Here is a 21,459-nt window from a genome sequence, read left to right on the forward strand (position 1 = left end):
AAAATTGCTGGGATATGATTATAAAATCCAATATAAGAAGGGAACGAAAAATAGAGCGACGGATGCACTATCACGCCAACCCGATACCGCCGAGCTTGCAGCCTATTCATCTCCTACCTTTCCCTTTCTTGACGAGCTGAGGTATGCATGTATATCTGACCTGAATATTTTGATATTATTGCAGGAGGTGATGGATGATTCGGAGCGCCATCTGGAGTTGCAAAATCGAGGTGGTTTTGCTGCTGACTGTGGATGCATCCGAGTGCTCGCAAATGATGAATTACGACAGAAATTGTTGGAGCACTTTCAGCATACTCCAAAGGCTGGTCATGAGGGTGTCTTGAGGACATATAGGAGGATATCTCAGAGTTACACATGGCCAGGATTGAGATGGGATGTGAGGAGTTTTGTCCGTGCTTGCGAAGTCTATCAAAGGGCTAAGGTAACTGCATTGAAATCGGCCGGATTACTACAGCCTTTACCTATACCAGACCATGTTTGGGAAGATATTTCTATGGATTTCATAGAGGGTCTTACGCTGGTACGTGGTTATTCTATTATCTTTGTGGTGGTTGACAGATTGAGCAAGTATGTGCACTTTTTGGCATTAGCATATCCATTTTCAGCCAAGTCAGTGGCTGAAATTTTTGTTATAGATGTTGCTCAGTTACATAGCATGCCACGCACGATTGTCTCAGATCGTTGTTGTGACAAATTAACACTTGCAAGTGCACGAATCTATGAAGTAGATTGGCAAGAAAGGTATCGATCACACGATGACTTGTTTGAAAACTTGAAGTGTTTGAAAATCTTAAAAATAATTTTAACCTAGTTGGAAAATGGGTTTAGGAGATTTATGGAGAAAGAAAACCTTCTTGCAAATTTCTTTTAATTAAGTGTGAGAAATAAGGTCTTGGAATCCACTTGTAGATTACACATTTCTATTAGATAATATAAATCTCTTCTTTTTCTACGATTCACCAAGAAATCAATCACTAATGGATCGGAAGATTATCTTTGAATAAACAATTCAATTTTCATAAAAATTACATTCTTCCTTTATTTTTAGAAAATATGGAGTAAGAATTTTAAATCATTAGATGTATCCCTTTTAAGAAAAACAACTAATATCTAAATTCTAAACAACAAATTTAAAGTAGAAGAAAGAAGAACCTATTTAGCAATTAAGAACACATAAGAGATTTAGAATAAAAGAAATATGTTCTCAACAAGCTTCATCCTCAACCTCAAGAAAATTAGAAATTTATTTTAGTAGTTAATAACACAACTTGAATAAAAATAAACATGAGATTTAGCACTAGAGAGTTGCAAAATACTTCTTTCAAAAATAAAATCCAAATCCAAAAATAAGAGATTACGCTAAAAGAAGATCAGAATATGAACTTTGCTGACTTACAAAGATTGAAATTTCTTCGAATGTGCTCTATTGTTGCTAATTGGATTGAAACAATTACAAATTTGAATGCTAAATTTTAAACTACAACCCCTCAAAAGAAAAACTTAATAGAAAATACACAAGAAAAGATATTTTTCTCTAGCTCTCAACCCCTCTATTTATAGATTTATTGGAGCATGAAAATATGCTCCAAATCGGTTGGAAATCTACTGTGATTGTGTTTGAAATCTGCTAAATATGTGCATAAAATATGGTGAAAATCTGCATGAAATATGTTAGAAATCTGCCGCATTAGGTAGGTAATTTACTTGGCTGGAATTGCTGCTCAAATAGGAATTTGAAATTTACTTACTGCTGCAATTATTGCTGAAATTTTACCTGAATTGGAGATGAAAATCTACTGCATTAAGTGAAAATTTCTTGCTAAAATTATGCAACTTGATAGAGATTTGATTGCTGAAAATCTGTTGCTTGATAAATAAATAAAAGGAATTTTGACTCATTCTGATTTAGATAAGAAAGAAAGTGATTAGTAGATCATCATTTGACTATGACTTGAAAGATGACAGGTAGATTGGGTTGGTTAGTAGTGACTAAGCCTAATTTTGGTTTGAGCCTAAATTTGACCATTTTTAGTGATTAAATGAGATTTAATTGATCAAAGGTGTATATATAACTAAAATACATTAATTAGTTAAAGTAAAATATTAATATTTAATAATTTTGGCATAACAAATATTATAATTATGAATTTAACAATCGTGATCATATATTTATGAGTGATTTTTGGACTGACTTTTTCAGATTGCAGGGGACTTGACTGAACTTCAGTTCGGCCTACCATCTATAAATGGACGGCCAAATCGAGGTGGTCAATCGAGGCATTAAGCAATACTTGAGGTGCTTTGTTGGAGAGATGCTGAGACGATGGTTGGAGTTCTTACCGTGGGCGGAGTGGTCTTATAACACCGCCTACCATAGCAGTATTGGCATGACTCCATTTGAGGTGGTGTATGGACGCACGGCTCCGACGTTACGCACTTATGATCCAGTGGCATCTGTGGATCGTACAGAGGTGTACTTAGCTTTGATGGATAGAGACGCTACATTGAGGAGATTGCATGCTCATCTTAAACTTGCTCAAAACTGCATGAAGCAAGTTTATGATCATAGCCATAAAGAGTAGGAGTTTGATATCGTCAGTTGCGTGTTTGTGAGGGTGCAACCGTATCGACAGGTAACTTTATGTCTGATGTGAAACCAAAAGTTAGCACATCGCTACTTTGGTCAATTTTGGGTGTTGGAGCGTATTGGTCCGATTGCATATCATTTGGAGCTGCCGGAGGGGTCGAGAGTGCATCCTGTTTTTCATGTTTTATTATTGAGAGAGCGCATTGGAGATCATGAGATTGTTGGATCAGTTCTACTGGAGCCATTGGAGGAGATATATATCGTAGAGCCAGTTCGAGTACTTGCTAGACGCCGACGACGACATAGTACAAGATTGGAGATAGAGATTCTAGTTGAGTAGCTTGACAAGCCATCCGATGAGGTGACATGGGAGTTGGAGACTGATATCGTGGAGCATTTTCTCGACTTTTTACCTTGAGGGTAAGGTGGGGGAAGGGTGGTGGGCTGATAGACTTAGATAGGATATTTTCTTATTGCATTAGGTGTTTATTTTTATTAAAATAAAATTCCCGTAAGTCACGTTTGAACGCAGGAGGGGTCGCATTCGAACGCCCTTACGAACACCTATAGTAGGTTCGCAAATACAGAGAACGCATATTGTGCATTCGAATGTGGTCGGGCAAGTTCGAACGCTCGCGTTCAAATGCCTGCATCGCATTCGCACTTACATAGAATGTGTTTTGGTGCGTTCGAACGCGATCAGGTGCGTTCGAACGCGATCGATGGGAATCCTCTAGAATTAGGATTTCACATTGTTTTAGGACTTGTTGGCTACCCTCTATATATATGTGGATGGCAGTCAAATTTATTATGCAATTGGATTATTGATTTCTTGTCTTATCTTCTCTCTAGACTTCTTCCTCCTCCCTCTTCACCAACCTTCCACCTCTATCATTGGTAAGGCTTCTCTTAACTTCTAATCTCCCTCGACTGTCGAGCCATCCCTCTTTTTTGGGATCTCAACCACTTTATTCCCTTCGTCTATATCCCTTAATCACATCCACAATCCACCTTCATCTCCATACCCATCCATCACCCACGTTATTCCGTATTTTCGTCCCTAATACAGGTTGAATCGGCAAAGGGTATAAATACAAAAGTTGTAGATCAGGAAGTTACGAATCTAACCCAATTAGTTTCATAATTTTTTAACTACTGGAGGATATTTGACGAATATTTTCCCATGGTCACGCAGACTGATTTCTATTGTACATCTAGATCTTGAAAGAATCATTACGTAGCTTACCATTTGGTTCTAGATCCTATCATTAGTATCAGAGCTTAACAAAAAATTTTGGACCGAAGTCTTAAAATCCTAGGGAATGACTTGCGATTTTCCACCGGTCTTCATCTACAAATGAATGGGCAAACTGAGCGCATCACCGCCTTGCTTAAAGAATATTTGCGGCATTATGTGAGTGCCAACTAGTGAGATTGAGTGTATCACCTTGGTACTGCTTAGTTTTGCTACAATATGTAGTGGAACGAGACGTCACATAACAACCCCTTTGAGCTTGCTACGAGGCAATAACTGCTTGCATCGCATACGGCTACTGCAGGAAAAGCCTATCATAGTCCAAATGCCACTCAATTCACCGCTGATCTCAAAGAGAAGAATGACCCTGTGAAAGTCTTCTTATAGAAAGCTATGTGGAGGATGAAGAAGTGGGTCGATGTCAAATGAAGACATCTAAAGTTCAAAGTCGGCGATCGAGTTCTTGTCAAACTTCAATAACACCACTTCAAGGCCTTCGTCAAGGTCCATAAAGGGTTCATCGATATGAAGGCATTTGTGGTGGTAAAAAAGTTGACAAAGTGGCTACAAATTGGAGTTAACTTTGGATCTCAAAATTCATCCAGTCCTCCATGTTGGTTGCCTCAAGCCTTACCATAAGGACCTAGAAGACTATAGTTGGGGAGTGTCGTGGTGTGCCTTAGCAATGATATCTTTTCTCAATAAAGAGGAAGAAGCCATCCTTGACTCTTGCATGATGCATCGTTGAGGAGTCCCACCGACCACTAAATACTTAGTGCGTTGGAAAGAATTGTCACACGATGAAGCAAGTTAGGAAAGGATGCACTTGCTATTGCAATACAAAAGCCTTATTGAAGACTTTCAAAATCAATGTGTAGTCGAGATGATTATACATTAGATAGGGTAGAATATGATACCCTACTAAAATATTGATCGAAATCAAAGTGCTAAAGGTGTCCAAGAGCATAAGAGATGCAATAACAAAGCTAGACTCGAGGAACACTACAATAATTAGGCAAGACTCGAGCTTCTCCATTAGTGAACAAGCCTTGAACTTATTCATTGTTGGATCGATGAGGATAAGAGATGATATCTCTTTGGTGTTATCGCTAGCCTCCAAAATATATAGAAAAGATATTTAAGAAATTTTGTAGCTAAGTTTTTTTTTGTGCCTATTTACGGGCTTGAATCCTCTACCTATAAATGCATCTAAAGTTTAGTGAATAAAATAAAATTGAGAATTTTACCAAGAAAACTTATCTTCTCAAAGTGTTGTTGAAGTCTCTTTCTAATTTTTTTTATTTCTACACTATCTTTATTTTGAGGCTTACTTCATCTTATATAATGGTTAAGTCCATGACACACCACATAATAGAATGGTTATATCTAATGCTTTTTTGCTATGGTTTATTAGATTGTGCAATTCAAAATACAGTGAATACAATTATGTTAGAGCTCATTACATAGTAATATTGCACCTAAAAGTATTAACTTTTCACACTACATTTCTAGGAAATATTATTTACATCAAATTTTTGGAGAAATAGCACATACACTGAATATGATGCTCCAAGATATATTTGAAAGAAATAGATGATTGGAGTGATACACCATCAAGTTTCGATTTCAAATATATATCCTACTAGTGAAAGCAATATTATAATAATTCAAAATATATTGGTTGATCTCTACAAAGTATATATATTATCTCAATCACATATCTTTTGTTTCTATGAGAAGTGGGAACATGAAGAAGATGTATTCAAATGTAGTATCAAATGTGTCACTCAATCTTTCAAATTCATCTGAGAAGCAAAATTTGAGTAAATGTGTAACCCTTTAAACCAGATATTTCAAGTATACTTAGAGAAAGGGCTTGTATATTTTGATTAAAAATCTCATAATAGTTTTGATGTTTTCAATGGGTAGAGAGTAAAAAAAATTTAACCTCCCTTGCTTCAAAACTGTGGATACTTGGATTTAGTCACTAACCCATCTGGTCGAATTGCATCTAACTTTATTTCTAAATTTTGTTCATGTTTCTAGACACTTAGCCATGTTTGACTAGAAATGTCGGCATGTTATTTGGAAATCACTAATGGCTTAAAAAATAAAAAAAAATTAATAGAAAATCATGCAAAGGTCAATTATCTACTCGGGCCTGGCTGAACTCAATAGCTATGGCCCTTGATAGTGATTACTCTAGTTGTTTTGATGAAGTTAAAATCACCCCCATATCTTTTTGAGGTGCCCGTAAGCTTCATCTTTGTGGGACTTGATTGAGAGAAATATGTGTCTCATTTTGACACATATGGATTGGTGGTGTGATGGTGACTATATCTTAGAAGGCTCCTCCTTTTATAGTTCGAAGTGTATTTTTTTTTCTTCAAGACCATAGCCATGACTATGGACTCCTATACATTTACTAAACCTTGAGCTCTAACTTGTTGGAGCATTAATGGTCAAGTCCTGCCTATGCTAAGATCCTTGAACTCAATATTAACGGTGCTTTCTCAGATAGCCCTATTTGAAAAGGAATTAGCTTCATTTTTCAAGATCGTCGTCCACTCCACTTGCAAGGGTTCTTATATTCATTGGAATCTCAATATAAGGACACACCATGAATTATGTGATTTTTTTTTTATCTTTTTTGTGATAATGAATATTGACCTTTTATTACTAAAATATATATATATATTCTTCTATTACTCAATGCCTTGTTAATCTTAGTCACTTTTGATTTAGCTATTGTTCTTTATTTCATAGTGGTTCAATTCTAAACAACTTCTATATGATTATTTTGATAATAAAATTATTATATTGTTATTAGTTCTCAATTTAGCAATTATCCATAATTTTTATGTTGTGATGTTATGAGTTCCATAGCATCTTAACAGAAAAATGCAAGAAATATTTTACTATCGATTACTATTGAATTTTTCTTCTAATTATGATCTTTATATTTTCTTTGTATTTGTATAAATGAGATGATAAATTATGTATCCAATTATGATCTTTAGAGAGAAAAAAAATGCAAGAAAGTCAAGCTCACTTAAGTCTAGAAATATAAATGAGATGACAAATTATGTGATTCGGGCTTAATCGAGTTTAGTTGTTGCCAATTTCAAGCTTAGGCGATTGAACACCCAACCAACAAGCCCCAGTTTTACAAGGGTGTTGAGCCCAAGAGTAGCCTTCATCGACGTTCGAACGCCCAGCCAACAATGTTCGAGTGCTCTAACCTAAGGGCAGCTTTTATCGAGATGTTCGAATGCCGGACATCAATTTTAATTGATTGTGGTTATTTTAATTGTTTATTTAGGCTATGGCTTAATTAAATTCAAGCCATTAAGGTTAGCCTCCAAATATATATGTGGAGAATCCTATTCTAGAGATCATTGAAGAAGTTATTGATTTGTCTCTATCTCTATCTTCTCACCTCTATCTCATCTCTCTTGATCTTCCTCCCTTTCGTTCCTTTAACCTAGCCGTCATCCACCACTAAGGTCAACATCCTCCTCCCTCCTTTGTCTACTAATCCCGCTAGTCCCGTAGGGTCTAACCTCCTCTTATCTGCTCTTCTCATCTAAACCTAAGATCCATCCACTCCATCATTTGCTAAATCACTCACCATCATTACCACATACACCTCATAGGATCAGTCTTTATCAACAAATAAGTTCAATCTAACTCGTTTAATTATCTGTGATAAATGACAAGAACTTGTTGAGCTCTAAATGAGCAAGTTGAGTTGAGCTCTGAATGGGCTTGACTTAGATTGCTAAGTAAAATGAGCCAATTTAGTTGAACACGAGCTGGTAAGAATTCTTTTCAAGCCAAACACAAGCTAAGAACTTTAGTTTTAGTAGTATTTGAGTTCTACACGTTTATTTATTCTAAATAGAGCTGATCATTGAGCTCAATCCACCTAGGCCCGCCCCAAACTTGCCTAGTTTTAACTAGGCTAAGCTCCGCCCGAGTAGGATTTGGGCTTACCTTGACTCGAACCTAAGATGGTAATGTGCGACATAGGCTAGGCCTTTGCCAGCCCAACTCGAAAGCTGATCTCTACGCATGCCATATCCTGGGCCATTATGCTCGTCTATTCTTTTAATTGTTTTAGTCCCACATAAGATATTTAGTAAATTGGATATAATTATATAAGTATGTTTTTATGAGAGCTAACTAAGATATTTCCATAGAGATCTAATAAGATATAATATTTTTTAAATCTGACTCATTATGCTCAGTCTCTTATATCCGGCCTGAGCCCAATATCTCATGGAGTCATGGGTTAGTAGACAGTACTGACTATAATATTTTAGCTCGGTCCGACTAGATTGCTGAAACGAGCAAGCTAGTCTTGCCCAAACTTGGACACGTGATAATCACGTGAATAATTTTGCTACCCTATCTAACCATTCCTTACCTCCGAACGCTGCCCGCCCGAGCTTCCGCTCTTTCGCAATCATGGTTTGCCACCTTCTGGCCATCCCTTGCCAATCCCCTCTCCCATACTTCCCCCAGTCCGCCGTCAAGAGGACCAAGAGGCCCCTCGCCTCCCTCGCCGCATCCGCCGCATCCGCCCAGAAACCCCTCTCCTCCTACCAGCTGAAGGAGGGGCAGTCCCGTCATTTCCACAGCTTGCCCTCCGGCCTTGCCATGGAGGTGATCTCCCAGAAGGGATACGCCTCGGCCGCTGAGCCGATCCCGAATCCGCCTCTGGTGTTCGTGCACGGCAGCTTCCACGCGGCCTGGTGCTGGGCCGAGCACTGGCTCCCGTTCTTTTCTCGCTCCGGATTCGATTGCTACGCACTTAGTCTCTTGGGCCAGGTCAACCCTTTCTTCTAATTCTTCTCATCTCTACTTCTTGATTTGAAAGGAATTGGACCATTTGTTCGGGTTAATCTGCTGTGGGGAAAGTAAGTAAATTTTGGTAGCAAGAAGTATTCTTAATAGAAGCGGAATGTACCTTTGGATTAGATTGAATAAATGTAGATTGTACGGAGGCCTGATGTTAGCATGATATTCTATATTCTAACAGAGTACTCTTAACTGGTTTTTTTTACCTATGGTTCTTTCTAAATATGGAAAGAATTACGGTCGTCATGTGGAATATTCCTCTATTTTCATTTATATACATTTGTGATGTAGCTGTTTGCTTAATTTGAAGGCAGTGATTAATTATGAAAGTACTAGTTTTTTTTTTATTTTTTTGACAAAAGGTTAAGCCCTGTTTCATTGAAACAAATAAAAATCATCCTCACAACATCTTCAAGTACTAGAAATATTAAAAGAATAATTTGTGGGAAAGAAACCTAATTCTGTGTGCTGAGTTTGTACAACTTTGTAACTCTTCCAGGGTGAAAGTGATGTACCTACAGGAGCAGTCTCTGGCACTCTTAAGGTAATTGTTTGAGTAAAGAATTGCTTTCAGTGAAATATTTGATTTTTTATTTTATTAAGGATCTCTTTAGTGTTCAATTTCCACTATGATCTTACCAATGAGTAGAAGTCTCTGCAGTAGACACATACAAGTGATATAGCTGACTTCATACAAAAAGAGGTCAGCTTACCGCCTGTGTTGATTGGACACTCATTTGGAGGACTGGTTGTCCAATCTTACATCTCAAACATGAGGAACAAGCATTCTTCTGATGATCAATCATCCTCTGCTGGTTAGTAAACAAAACATACTGAAGTATCATCGTATTTATTGATTAATATAATATTGCTTTTGCAAGCTGTATGTCCTGTGCTCTTATCCTGTATTCTAGTTTTAATGAAACTAATAAATTAATAATTTCAAGTTAACTATTCTTAATGGCTTTCTTCTGTTACTGCCTTAATGGATCGGCATAAAGCATACTATATGCTGGTTTCTTCATTCTGGATGCAGATAATTTTCACCCGGCACTTGCAGGTGCTGTACTTGTATGTTCCGTGCCTCCTTCAGGGAATAGGTAATAATGTAGACAGAAGCAAAATGTGTAAAGATATTTTCTTCGAGTTTCTGCATGTCATCTACATTTTCCTTCTCAATATGAAATAATTAAATCTTTGTATATTCAGTGGACTTGTGTGGCGGTATCTTCTGACGAAACCAGTTGCTGCTATTAAGGTACAGAAGCATGAAATAAATCTCTTCTTTTTTTTCCTTACTTTTCTTGATCATGTCTTGTAACTTTGCAAGAAGTGTGCATTGCCCTAGGCTAATTTGGTTTTTAAAAAACCAAAGCAACTTCATCTAGTTGAATGAACATTTTCTCATGCTTTCATCGAGTGCCTTCTCATAAGCCTCCTGTAATCCTAGTGACAAATTTTAGGATATACAAGTCATTTCACATTGTCTTGGTTGGATTTTGACCTTGAATGTATTAATTTGAAAATCAGACTTACAAATTGCACTTGAATGTTCACGCCGCTTGTCATGATATGGTGTGCTGGAATACCTAAAATATGAATCACACACTCTAGTGCTAGTATTGCTGTGATACAATAGGCTTATATATCTTAAATTAAAACATTTGTATCCAGATAAGGAAAAATTTTTCCAATAACTTTTTTTTTCACACCACCAATTATATATGTTATTTACAGAAATTTTCAATTCATGAAAGACCCATTGTTGGTCATTAAGTATATAATAAAATGACACTTGCCAACTTTTTTATCTCTTATTAGGAAGCATGAATACTTCTAAACTCTAGCTATGTCGCATCATATACCGTATCGGATATGATTCTCACTAGATACTTCATTGATAGATATATTATGCTTTGTTATATATTCTAGTTTTCAAAAATATTATATAAACTTGATCCTAAAAGTTATTCCATTAGGATGATCTATGAATTGAAGGAGAATAGTATTAGGGTTTCATGCTACAATTAACTCTAATTTAAAGATCAAATTACTCTTCTTTGCACTCACAATTAACAATTTGTGACAAATGCTTAGATTTTTATGAATAAGTAGGAGATGTGCTTAGATATGTAGATAAGTGGATCTGTAAAATATTTGAATATTTCCTACTTTTTGATTAAGAGGTCTGGAGTATAAAATAATAAAACAGAAGAGCTTATTATATGCTATAATTGGATTCCTAGAACAGTCCAGATCTTGATTAGTTTTATCTTGTGTTTTAGAAAGTTTAATTATGTCTAATTATCTTAAAATACAATAGAGATTTATTTATGGATATTAGTAGGAAAAGATTTATTCATGTATATGTGAATCAGTGAATGAAAAATTATTTTTGAGAAGCCTTAATTATACCTCCCCGCTTCCTGGTGTCAATGCATGGTCCCTCCCTTTGCTTACCGCTACATCTAGGTGATGAAGAAGCTACAGTTTGCATAACAGTGGCAACCTGAAACAGTGAGTTCATGTGGTTACACAATTACATTATCTTATCGCTACATTGGCAATGAAGCTACCTTAGCCTAGCCCTCCTTAACCCTGCTTGGACTGATAATTATGTATGTAAGCTATCTGCATATATACATTCTGACATAAATGTTGACTAGTATAGATATGCACGTTTTTGTGCAGCAAATTATGTAAATTGGCAGATAAATGGATCTATACTTTATTGTGAATGCACATTGATGACTGGTAAAGATTTTGATAAGTTAGTTTGTGCATTTGTGCCATTAAATTACAATATTAAACCTTTACAATTGTTGTTTTTCAGATATACATGTATTGATTCGGTTTTAAGTATAATATTGATGTAGTGATACTTGCTATCTTTCTGCTAGGTGACGCTCAGCTTGGCTGCAAAAGCTTTTGCAAATTCGCTGTCACTTTGTAAAGAAACATTTTTCTCCTCAGAAATGGAAGATCACATAGTTTTGATGTATGTACTTGACTGAAAATCATTTATAAGTTCACAGTAATACTTGCAAATTGCACAGAATGTCTCCACTTCTTGATGGATGATTTCATCAAGTAGAAAATGCCATATGAGGGAGGAAGCACCAACACTAATGGAGCATGCTTTGAAGGACTGATGTAAATTTGTATTGGTGGAATACATAGCACTATAGGCCATCTCGATCTGAAACAGTGGCCCAAACCAACTTTTCCATAAACCTACTTTCAATCCAGTATATCTCTATTCATTCATATCAGCTCATGTGTTGGCTGATATGGGAGCTGGTATAGTAGACAAATTTTAGTTGTTTTTCCAGTGCTGGCTCTATATGTTGGATCAATTGGATCTGACCTAAATCCAAATTAAGATGTCAATTGTTGAAGTCCTAGGAACTTTGTTTATATGATATATATTTCTCCCTCCCTCCTGAGCTTCTCCTTCTCCATCGATTCATGGTAGATTCGACCAATCCAAGGAAGATCTTAGTGAAGCTCCAACAAGATGGTCTCTTGTGAAGTGCCCCATCTTCTCTCTCTCTGTTCCTTGTTGCTTTTTTTCTCCCCTTTCTCTTTGTTCTTTTTTCTTTCACCACCACTTTTGCTCAACTTTATTGCAGAGGTGGCTGTTATCTCCTTTGGTAGAGGTGGCATCCTGGCCATCCTTGTCACGAGATGACGATGACTAAGAACACAAGATATTGTTATGAGTTTTTTTACTCTTCATATCATGTTGCTGTTATCATATTGGAGTAATATAATTTTTCGTACTCTTTTGCCACTTTTTTTGAGCTTCTAGAATTCTTCTACACCGTGAATCATATTTTTAGAATCTAACTGAAACCGAAATGGTTCATCTAAGAAGCACAGACACGGATATGACACGATACAGACACGGGGATATGACAAATCTTAAAAAAACAGGACACGATACGTTTAGGACACAGCAAAATAAATAAATAAAAGCATTATATATATTATCGATACATTTAAATAAATATTTTTCTAAACTTATAGTATAAATACAAAAGCATGCATAAATTATTCATGAGAGAAAAACAAAACGGATACAATACTACAAAGCCAAAAATGATAATGCTAATGTGTGATAATACAATTCTATATTATAAGAATAAATATCTAACTACCTGAGAATAAATAACTAACTACCATTACTTAACTACAGTGGATGGCATAGGCGAATATGTGATTTTATAATAATTTGCATTAATATTAATTTTCTTGTATGTACTAACTTGTGATTGTTGCATTATATTTCTATAGCATATGCAGGAATTTCCTAAAATTGATAATTTATGTTATCAACTTTTATAGTATATAATAAATCTTATGTACAAAAAGTTTCTCAAGGGTGTCTAAAAGTGTCTAAGGAGTGTCCGAATTTATTCTATAAGTTTTTAAATATGGGATATATCGTAGAAGTATCCGACACGTGTCCAATGAGTGCCCGACGAGTGTCGGTGTCCGACAAGTGTCGAACACGAACACGACATGCTATTTGAAATATCCGTGTTTCATAGTGGTTCATATAGCAGCCAAAATTGCTAAGATTTATTTGCTTTTGAATTCGACATATTGCCATTCAATCTCACAAATGCAATATAGCAGATATGTGTCATTTTTTCTAATAGCCAATACCACTACCGTTGTCAATATTTAGTAACTTGCTTCAATAGAATTGAATTAAGGAAAATTATCAAGGAATGTTTCTACTTCTAAATACCTTGAAATATCAAATGCAAAGTTCCTATTGCATAAAGTACTCACGCTTATTTCTCACTTTTGCAAAAATCAAAACATGTGGATTGATTCTTTTTGGGAAATTATGTATTAACTTTTCTTGTTTTGCATTTTGCAATAAATGTCACAATTAATTGAGCTGTTGATTTGTGCTTCTTTACTCTAGGTATCAAGGGCTAATGAAAGAAAGTTCAAAGGTGCCATTGTTTGACTTAAAGAAGCTTAACGCATCGTTGCCTGTACCATCAATACCAAGGAATTCTATAGAGCTTCTAGTAATGGGTGCAAGCAATGACTTCATAGTTGTGAGTAGCAAGATATTCTCTCATAGTTTTCTTACTCTTCTTTAGTGTGAAAGTTTATTTATATATATAAATAATGATTATATTTCTGGATTACCTAGACATTTTGTTCCACTTAAGGTGCTGAAACACGAAATGCAATTAATGCACAGAAGGATGCAAGCATACTGCCTAAGCATCATTGCACTTCTTGATAAACGAGCCTCTTGGCTATTTTCAGAGTCCAACTCTTACGCTGGTTTCTTAACCTTGTTTTGTACTCTTTATTGAGAAGTTTAAGCCAGTAGCTTTTACTTTCCTATTTTGGAATTACTTTTGTTATTGCTTGATAGCTTGCTGTGAGAGTATCAAGATACTGTTGTCTCAGTCGACAAATACTTCATTAGTTCCTTTTAGCTTCAAAGAAAATGATATAGATCATTTTGTGGAAATCATATTTCCCCATGTAATTTGAGGTTATAATATCAGATTCTTTCATCTTTGGATGTTCACCCTTAGGCTGGTTCATCAAATTGCTATAGATTTGAGTCCAAATTTACTTTTAACTTTGTCAGATTTCATATTTGGATCAGATATTATTCTGGATCTAATCTCATGATTCATCTTCAGTTCAGAGTTGGATCATTTCACATTGAATTCTGTTGAACTGGAATCAGACATTGCAGTAAGTTTAGATGTGATCCACCATTCCACCATTCCACCCTTCTTTGCATATACCTAGTATTTTATCTTATTTAGAGATGTATAATATAATTGATGGGGCTTTTTCACTTATTTTCCATTGAAAAGGTTCCAAATATCATAATTATCTCTACATTCTTTACAAATGCTTCCCAAAAAATTACAAGTTGTTGCATCCTTATATTGTCAAGATAATTGATGTATCATAGTTCCTCCTTTGAAACTTGCTTAGTTTGTCAAAATGCCACTAAAGTTGACTTAGATGATATCCTAAACACTATTAATCCAAAGCCTAGCAAAGACAAAATATTACATTCTTCGTGGGGATTCCAAACCTTATCTGGTCCATTGATAACCAATACAATTTTTAAGATCTATGTCAGTCTTATCGGTTTTGGACCAGCTAATCCAGATCCTATTACTGCCTTTGTTCTTTCCCATCCTTTTCTTTTCGAGGATCAAGCATAGTTGGTGTTTTGTTTGCATGAGATATTTTTGTTGTAGTTTCCTTCTTTGTTTTATTCTATTTTCAATATCTTTGCTGGCATGATGATTTGCAGATACTGTAAAAACTGTAAGTGATGTTTTCATGATTGGCAGGACACTGAAGGGCTTTGCGAAACTGCCAAATTTTATGATGTGCAGCCAGTCCATGTCGAAGGCTTAGCCCATGATATGATGCTAGATTGTTCGTGGGAAAAAGGTGCTGAAGTAATTTTGTCATGGCTGAAAAGTACATGTAAAGCTCAGACGATTTAATTTCTCTTTCTTTTGGTTTCGCATAGTTCTGTTCCTTGATCTTCATGATCGTCCAAATTCAAAAACTTATGTGAGAAATAGTGGCGATTGCGTTGTTACATTTTATAACTTAATATGTGAGAATGGTTTCATACTTATAATTCATAGTTGCAAGAGTAGGTTATTGCACCTCTACAGGTTAGTTTCTCCTACAGGTATTTTGCAGTTCTTGCATTCTATTGGATATTCTAACCCCCCCCCATGTCAAACCTAATCTTGCCATTTTCTCTCAATTGGCTGCTATAAGTGGAATTATTTTGTAATGGTAAATTCATTGACAAAATTATATGTAATTGAGTTGTACAAAATTAAATTCAAATATATGAACAAGTCATATAGTTTATAAAAGATTAGATCATAGAAAAAAATTAAGATGAAACAGGCAGAATTCAATTTTCAGTATAATGTTTTTACAAGCTCGTCCGAACTAGGTTGGAAACTTAAGTGGTGTTGAGATGATAGCTTTGCCTTTCCCTTAGTAAGTGATCAAATTTGGTGCTTTTTGTATCCCTGGTTGCTCTTTCTTTGAACATAGGAAATGGTACGTAAACTAAGAAATTTTGTCTCAACTTAGAGAATTTTCCTCACATAGCATATTTTTTTATTAAAGTCTAAGGAGAGTTTCTTCATATATTCGAGTGCTAGAGCTTTAACTAAAGATTATTTAAAGCATCGAAGGAGCTGAAATATTCATCTACCATCTACAACATGAGTATTGGAGTGATGACTTGGTGGCAAAACAAATCAGAGGCTTTCTACATCACATAATAGTTAATTAAAAAGGATTTCGAGCAAATGAAGGGCTGTTGGTGCAGTGAAAGTGATTATAAGTAGAACATGTTTCTGCTATTTATGTGAGTAGATTGATTCAGTTTGGGCAGTCCATAATTTTTCCAATTTTTTTATGAGGGGTTATCTAGCATTGATCAAGTTCGGGCTTTGGTTTTTCCTACTCTTACTTTGTTTTTATTTTCTAACTTAGTTTAATTTTTCATAATTTGAATAGGCTTTCCTAATCCAATTAGATTCGAGTTTGACTTTCTATATCATTGATAAGTCACGGAACAATTCTTTTAAGATCTGAATTTATTGCAGGAAGTAGTCTGGGTAACTGAGGAAAAATATTTACCAAATATTCTCTCGTAGTAAAAAAATTACGAAACCAAGTGGAACTCCTTGATCTACGTGGAAGTTAGGGTTATTGATGATAATGGAGATGAGGGTGGATGGGTGATGCTGTTTAAGGGATAAAGACGAAGGGTAAGAAATGGTCAAGATCCTAAAGAAGGAGGACTCGATAAACAAAGGAGATTAGAAGTTAGGAGAGACTTTGCCAATGATAGAGGTGGTAGGTTGGTGGAGAGGGAGGAGGGAGATTAGGGTAGAGAGAAAATAGAGAGGTAAAAAACCAATACTCTAATAGCATAATGATTTTGGCTGCCATCCGCACATTTATAGAGGCTAGCCAATAAGCTCTAATAACAATAATTAACCTTAATTCTAGTGGATTCACACCGATCGCGTTTGAACGCACAAAAAACGTTCTCTATCGATGTGAACGCAATGCAGACGTTCAAATGCACCCGACTGCGTTCGAATGCGGATTTCGCGTTCTCTGTTTTGGCGAACCTAATGCAGGCGTTCGAGCACGACCTCTTTTGCATTCAAATGCGACCTACAGGAATTTTATTTTAATAAAAATAAATAACTAATACAATCATGCTTCCCCCACCTTACCTTCAAGGTGTAAACTCGGGGAAATGCTCCAAGATGTCCGTCTCCAACTCCTATTGTAACACCCCATTAAAAAAAAAAAAAAAAAAAAAAAAAAATTTCCCTGACCGACGCACGTGCCGAGCACGTGCGTCGGCCTGCCACCCCGCCACCCTCCCTCTTTCCTTTCTTCTTCTCTTTCCCTTCCTTGCCGTGCACGCCACCATTCCCCCATCTCCCTTATCCCTTCCTTCCCTCACCGTGACCTCTCTTCTTTCTTCTCTCTCCCTCCCTCGTGGTCGCCGATAGCCGCCGACTCGCCGACTCCCCCTCCAGTAAACCTCCTTCCTTTCTTCCCTTTCTCCTTCCCCCTCGGCCTCGTGCCGTGCCGGGACCCCTTGCCGCCGCCGCCCGCGCCGCGCGCCGCCTTGTGCCGTGCCGCCTCTCGCGCGCGCCGCCGCCTTGTGCCGTGCCGCCGCTGCTCGCGCTGCGCGCCGCCGCGCTGCGCGCCGCCGCTGTCCCGCGCTGCGCCGCGGCCGTGCCGTGCCGCCGTCGCCTCCGCGCCGCGCCGCCGCAGCCCACGCCTCTCCACCTCCCTTCGTCTCCTCCCTCGGTTGGGGAATACCAAGGGAGGGTGGGTGGGTGGGGGGAGGGGGTTTGTTAAACCCCCCGTGCCCTTCCCCTCCCCTTGGTGGGCTGCGGTATGACCGCAGCCCACCGAGCCCTTGGGTGGGCTGCGGTCAGACGCAGCCCACCGAGCCCTTGGTGGGCTGCGGTCAGACGCAGCCCACCAGCCCCCTTGGTGGGCCGTGGTTGGACCCAGCCCACTTCGGCCAAACTTGTGGGCTGCACCAATTGCGGCCCACCTTGGCCCTTTGCCTATTAGGTTAGGTTTGAGTCTACCTATTGCCTCTAGCCTAGCCCATATGGGTCCATTTGGACCCTATAACTCTGTTTACCATTTTCACCTAATTTGATTAGCCTGATCCTTAATTTTGGGATAATATAAGATTCCTAGGATACCCTTGACTCGTACCAAACATAAATGTGCTAATAAGATAATTAATTCTATTAGTTCGCTAATAACTTTACTTGCGTGAATTAATAGGATTGACACCGCGTGAGGAAGATTTTGGGATCCCGGACTAGCTGACGAGTTTTACCTTACCGTGGAGACCCCCTGTGCGAGTAGAGTTATACAAATCTAGAATAACATGATACAAGAGGAAATGTCGGTATTAATGCATGCGTTGGTACTCCCTGTTATATCTTTTGCATATGTAGCTATTTATAAACATTCGTATAATATCATGAGAAAGATAATGTGTATGATAATGCTTTACATGTGTCATGTATGGTATACCGTTGCATAGATGTATGATTGCTGTGGATATGGACTGTAATGATCATGATGACTATAACATGCTTTATACACGCATAAACACTGCACCACTTCCACCTATCCTTAGTAGTCGAATTCTGACTAGGCAGTACCCCTACTCACTCAGCCCAGGGTTAATGGCAGAGTGTATCATATATATCTATACTATTAGCGGCCTACACCTGAGGTCGGGAAGCCTGTGTGGCATTCAGGTAGTTATACTGCATAGTCAGGACTAGATTATAATGATAGAAGAATATGATTGTGAGGCGGGGATATAACTCTAGCGGCACCCGACGACGCAGGTTAGGGCGTTCGTTGATGAGCCGAGGGCTCGATTCTCCGCCGAGGGCGGTGATGATTTAGAGAGAGTGAGATATGGGCCGACGACCGGGGTCCCGAGTCCGATGGCCACGAGACAACCGGTCACATGTAGTGTCGCCATACACGTGTAGGTGACATTACCGCTAGATGTGTATATATCCCCCCTCGATGTATGAGATGATGGATGATTATATGATGGATGATTATGTGATGGATGATTATATGATGGATGATTATATGATGGATGATTATGTGATGGATGATTATATGATGGATGATTATGTGATGGATGATTATGTGATGGATGATTGTGTCTTAAGAGTATTTACCCCGTGTGGTGAATAGCTCGGTGAGCGATGATGAGTATGATTATTGCTTTGGTAGACATGAGGTGACTAAACTGATATTTTATTGCTATGCATAACATGTAAACCTATGATTGAGATGTGTACGAATAAGAGATTGTCTCAAACTTTATATCTCGTGTGAACCGATCATAATATGTTTGGTAAACTAGCATGTTCCAAGATAGTGATTGGTAATCTTTATCAACCGCATTGACTTAGTAAATTGTGGTAAGTCATTTTAAATAAGCATGCCGTTATCGTTAGCAAATTTAGGCATACATTGGATATACACACCGTGATGTCATTATTTTAGATTGTATGAATCCTACTCGCCGGGCCGTAAGCTCACCCCTCGTGGCATATTATTTCAGAGCTAGGGGACGCAGGTGCGGGTAGCGAGGAGTAGCCGCTTCCTTTCTTTTTAGTACGTACGTAGTTGTATTAAGCCCCTGCGAGGGTATGATGATGACGTTGTATCTTCTTGGACTTTAACATAATATTTTGGATGTATATTTGGAAGGCTTGTTGTGGCCTGTGGAACTTGTATCCGGACTCCTTTAGTTGAGTTTTATGGTGAATTTATGTGGTTGTATGCCTTGTGAAATCCTTGTACTGACAGGTCATGTGATGTACCGCGTGGGAGGATTTACCCACGCGGTTTACACGTGTATTTGGAGGTTAGGGTGTTTCAACTTGGTATCAGAGCCTAGGTTCACCATAAATCTGGCAAGTCTTCCTATATATCATCCAAATACATAGGAAATGAATAATAATAATGAATACTTAGGAGTAATGAATAGTATAGTCACTCACGACTTGCGCTACTTGTGAATTAAGAGCTAAACTGCTTTGAACTTAGCAGGAATGCCGCCTAGACGTGCTCGGTCTGTTCGTGCGACTGGTCGTGGACGGGCTCCAGCCCCGTCGACGAACCGCCGGCCGGGTACTTCAGCTAGCATTGAGGCTCGGGACGGCTTGTCGACAAGCAAGAGAGGCTCATCGAGGAGTTAGTGCGAGAGCGCACGGCAGCCATGTCTGGGATGCACATACCTAGGGAGCCGCCAGGTCATTTTACTCCGGCTGAGCAGACTGGAGGTGGGTCCGCCTGGTCGCTCAACCGGTTCATGCAGCTTAGCCCCCCTTTGTTCAGCGGCACGACAGACCCCATGGAGGCTAATAGGTGGATGGTGGATGTACGGAAGATCCTGACTGCGTTTGAGTGCCCGGAGAGTCGTCAGGTGACCTTTGCCACCTTCCTTCTCCGTGGGGAGGCGGAAGAGTGGTGGAGAGCCACAGAGCGCCTGATGCCAGATCGCCTGGCTGGGGAGTACATCACTTGGAGGGCATTTTCGGACTCCTTCGACCAGAAATATTTCCCTGCATCCTTGCGTTTCGAGCTGACGAGGGAGTTTACCCAGTTGAGGCAGGGGGATATGACAGTGGCTCAGTATGAGGACAGATTCAATGCCTTGTCCTGCTTCTGCCCTAGAGTTATACCGGATGATACTGCTAGGGCTGACCAGTTCAAGATGGGCCTCCGAATCGAGATCCGCAAGCAGGTGAACATGGTGAAGAACCTGACATATGCAGAGCTGGTGGAGAGGGCTGGGATAGCAGAGAGGGACTTACTTGAGGAGCGCTCACAGCATCAGGAGCGGGCAGTAAGTCGTACGAGCCGCTTTGATGGGCGTCCTCGTGGAGGCCATTCTGGTGGGACCTTCCTACGACCGAGGTGTCACCCTTATGCGGGTGGCGCGGGATCTAGTGCCACCCCGAGTAGATCCAGCCCTCAGGGTTCAAGCGGGCCGAATAGGGCCCGACCTTCAGTTGGTGGCGGGAGGTCAGCAGCAGTCTTGAGCAGTGCGGGCAGTGGTGGTTTTGCACGGCCATCTACTCCTGAGGGTCGGGTTTGTTTTGCTTGCGGCAAGAGGGGTCACATATCCCGTGACTGCCTCGGGGCTCGCGTTACCTGCTTCCAGTGTGGAGAGTCCGGACATATCCGCACGCAGTGTCCCCTGTTAGGCAGAGCGCCAGCCACTCCTACCACGCCTGCTATATCTGGAGCGTCGGGAGCCAGTACTGCCGCGAGTAGGGGTCGTGGGGGCGCGCGATCGGGACCTCCTAGCAGAGGGCGGGGCGGACGTACCGGCCGAGTTTTTGCTATGACCCTGCGGGATGCCGAAGCATCCAATGACGTGGCCACAGGTAACCGAGTAAATTAAGTATGTTTTAAGTTTTACGTATGTCCTATTCATACCTAATATTAGATCCTCCTTCCTAAGCATGTGCAAGTCTACCTATTGTGGAAAATGTGTTTCCTATTTTTTTGTTAAGGCTTACATACGTAATGGCAGGTACTATGATTTTATTTGCACACACTGCTAGGATTTTATTTGACCCCGGGGCCACCCATT

The 21,459-nt window shown here is 38.9% G+C and overlaps 1 protein-coding gene across 1 annotated transcript; it reads left to right on the plus strand.

Moving 5' to 3' along the window:
* Positions 1–8,270: 8,270 nt before the first annotated feature.
* Positions 8,271–15,381, plus strand: LOC140782918 (uncharacterized). The gene is made up of 8 exons (XM_073129798.1): positions 8,271–8,696; positions 9,226–9,270; positions 9,391–9,541; positions 9,763–9,826; positions 9,936–9,984; positions 11,627–11,724; positions 13,666–13,804; positions 15,083–15,381. Exons 1-8 carry the CDS (start codon positions 8,334–8,336, stop codon positions 15,239–15,241), a joined length of 1,068 nt encoding a protein of 355 aa, XP_072985899.1. The 5' UTR covers positions 8,271–8,333; the 3' UTR covers positions 15,242–15,381.
* The last annotated feature ends 6,078 nt before the right edge of the window (positions 15,382–21,459 follow it).

Source organism: Typha latifolia, chromosome 2 (assembly GCF_019914945.1).
Source record: "Typha latifolia isolate L0001 chromosome 2, TyphaL0001v2, whole genome shotgun sequence".
NCBI lineage: Eukaryota > Viridiplantae > Streptophyta > Magnoliopsida > Poales > Typhaceae > Typha > Typha latifolia.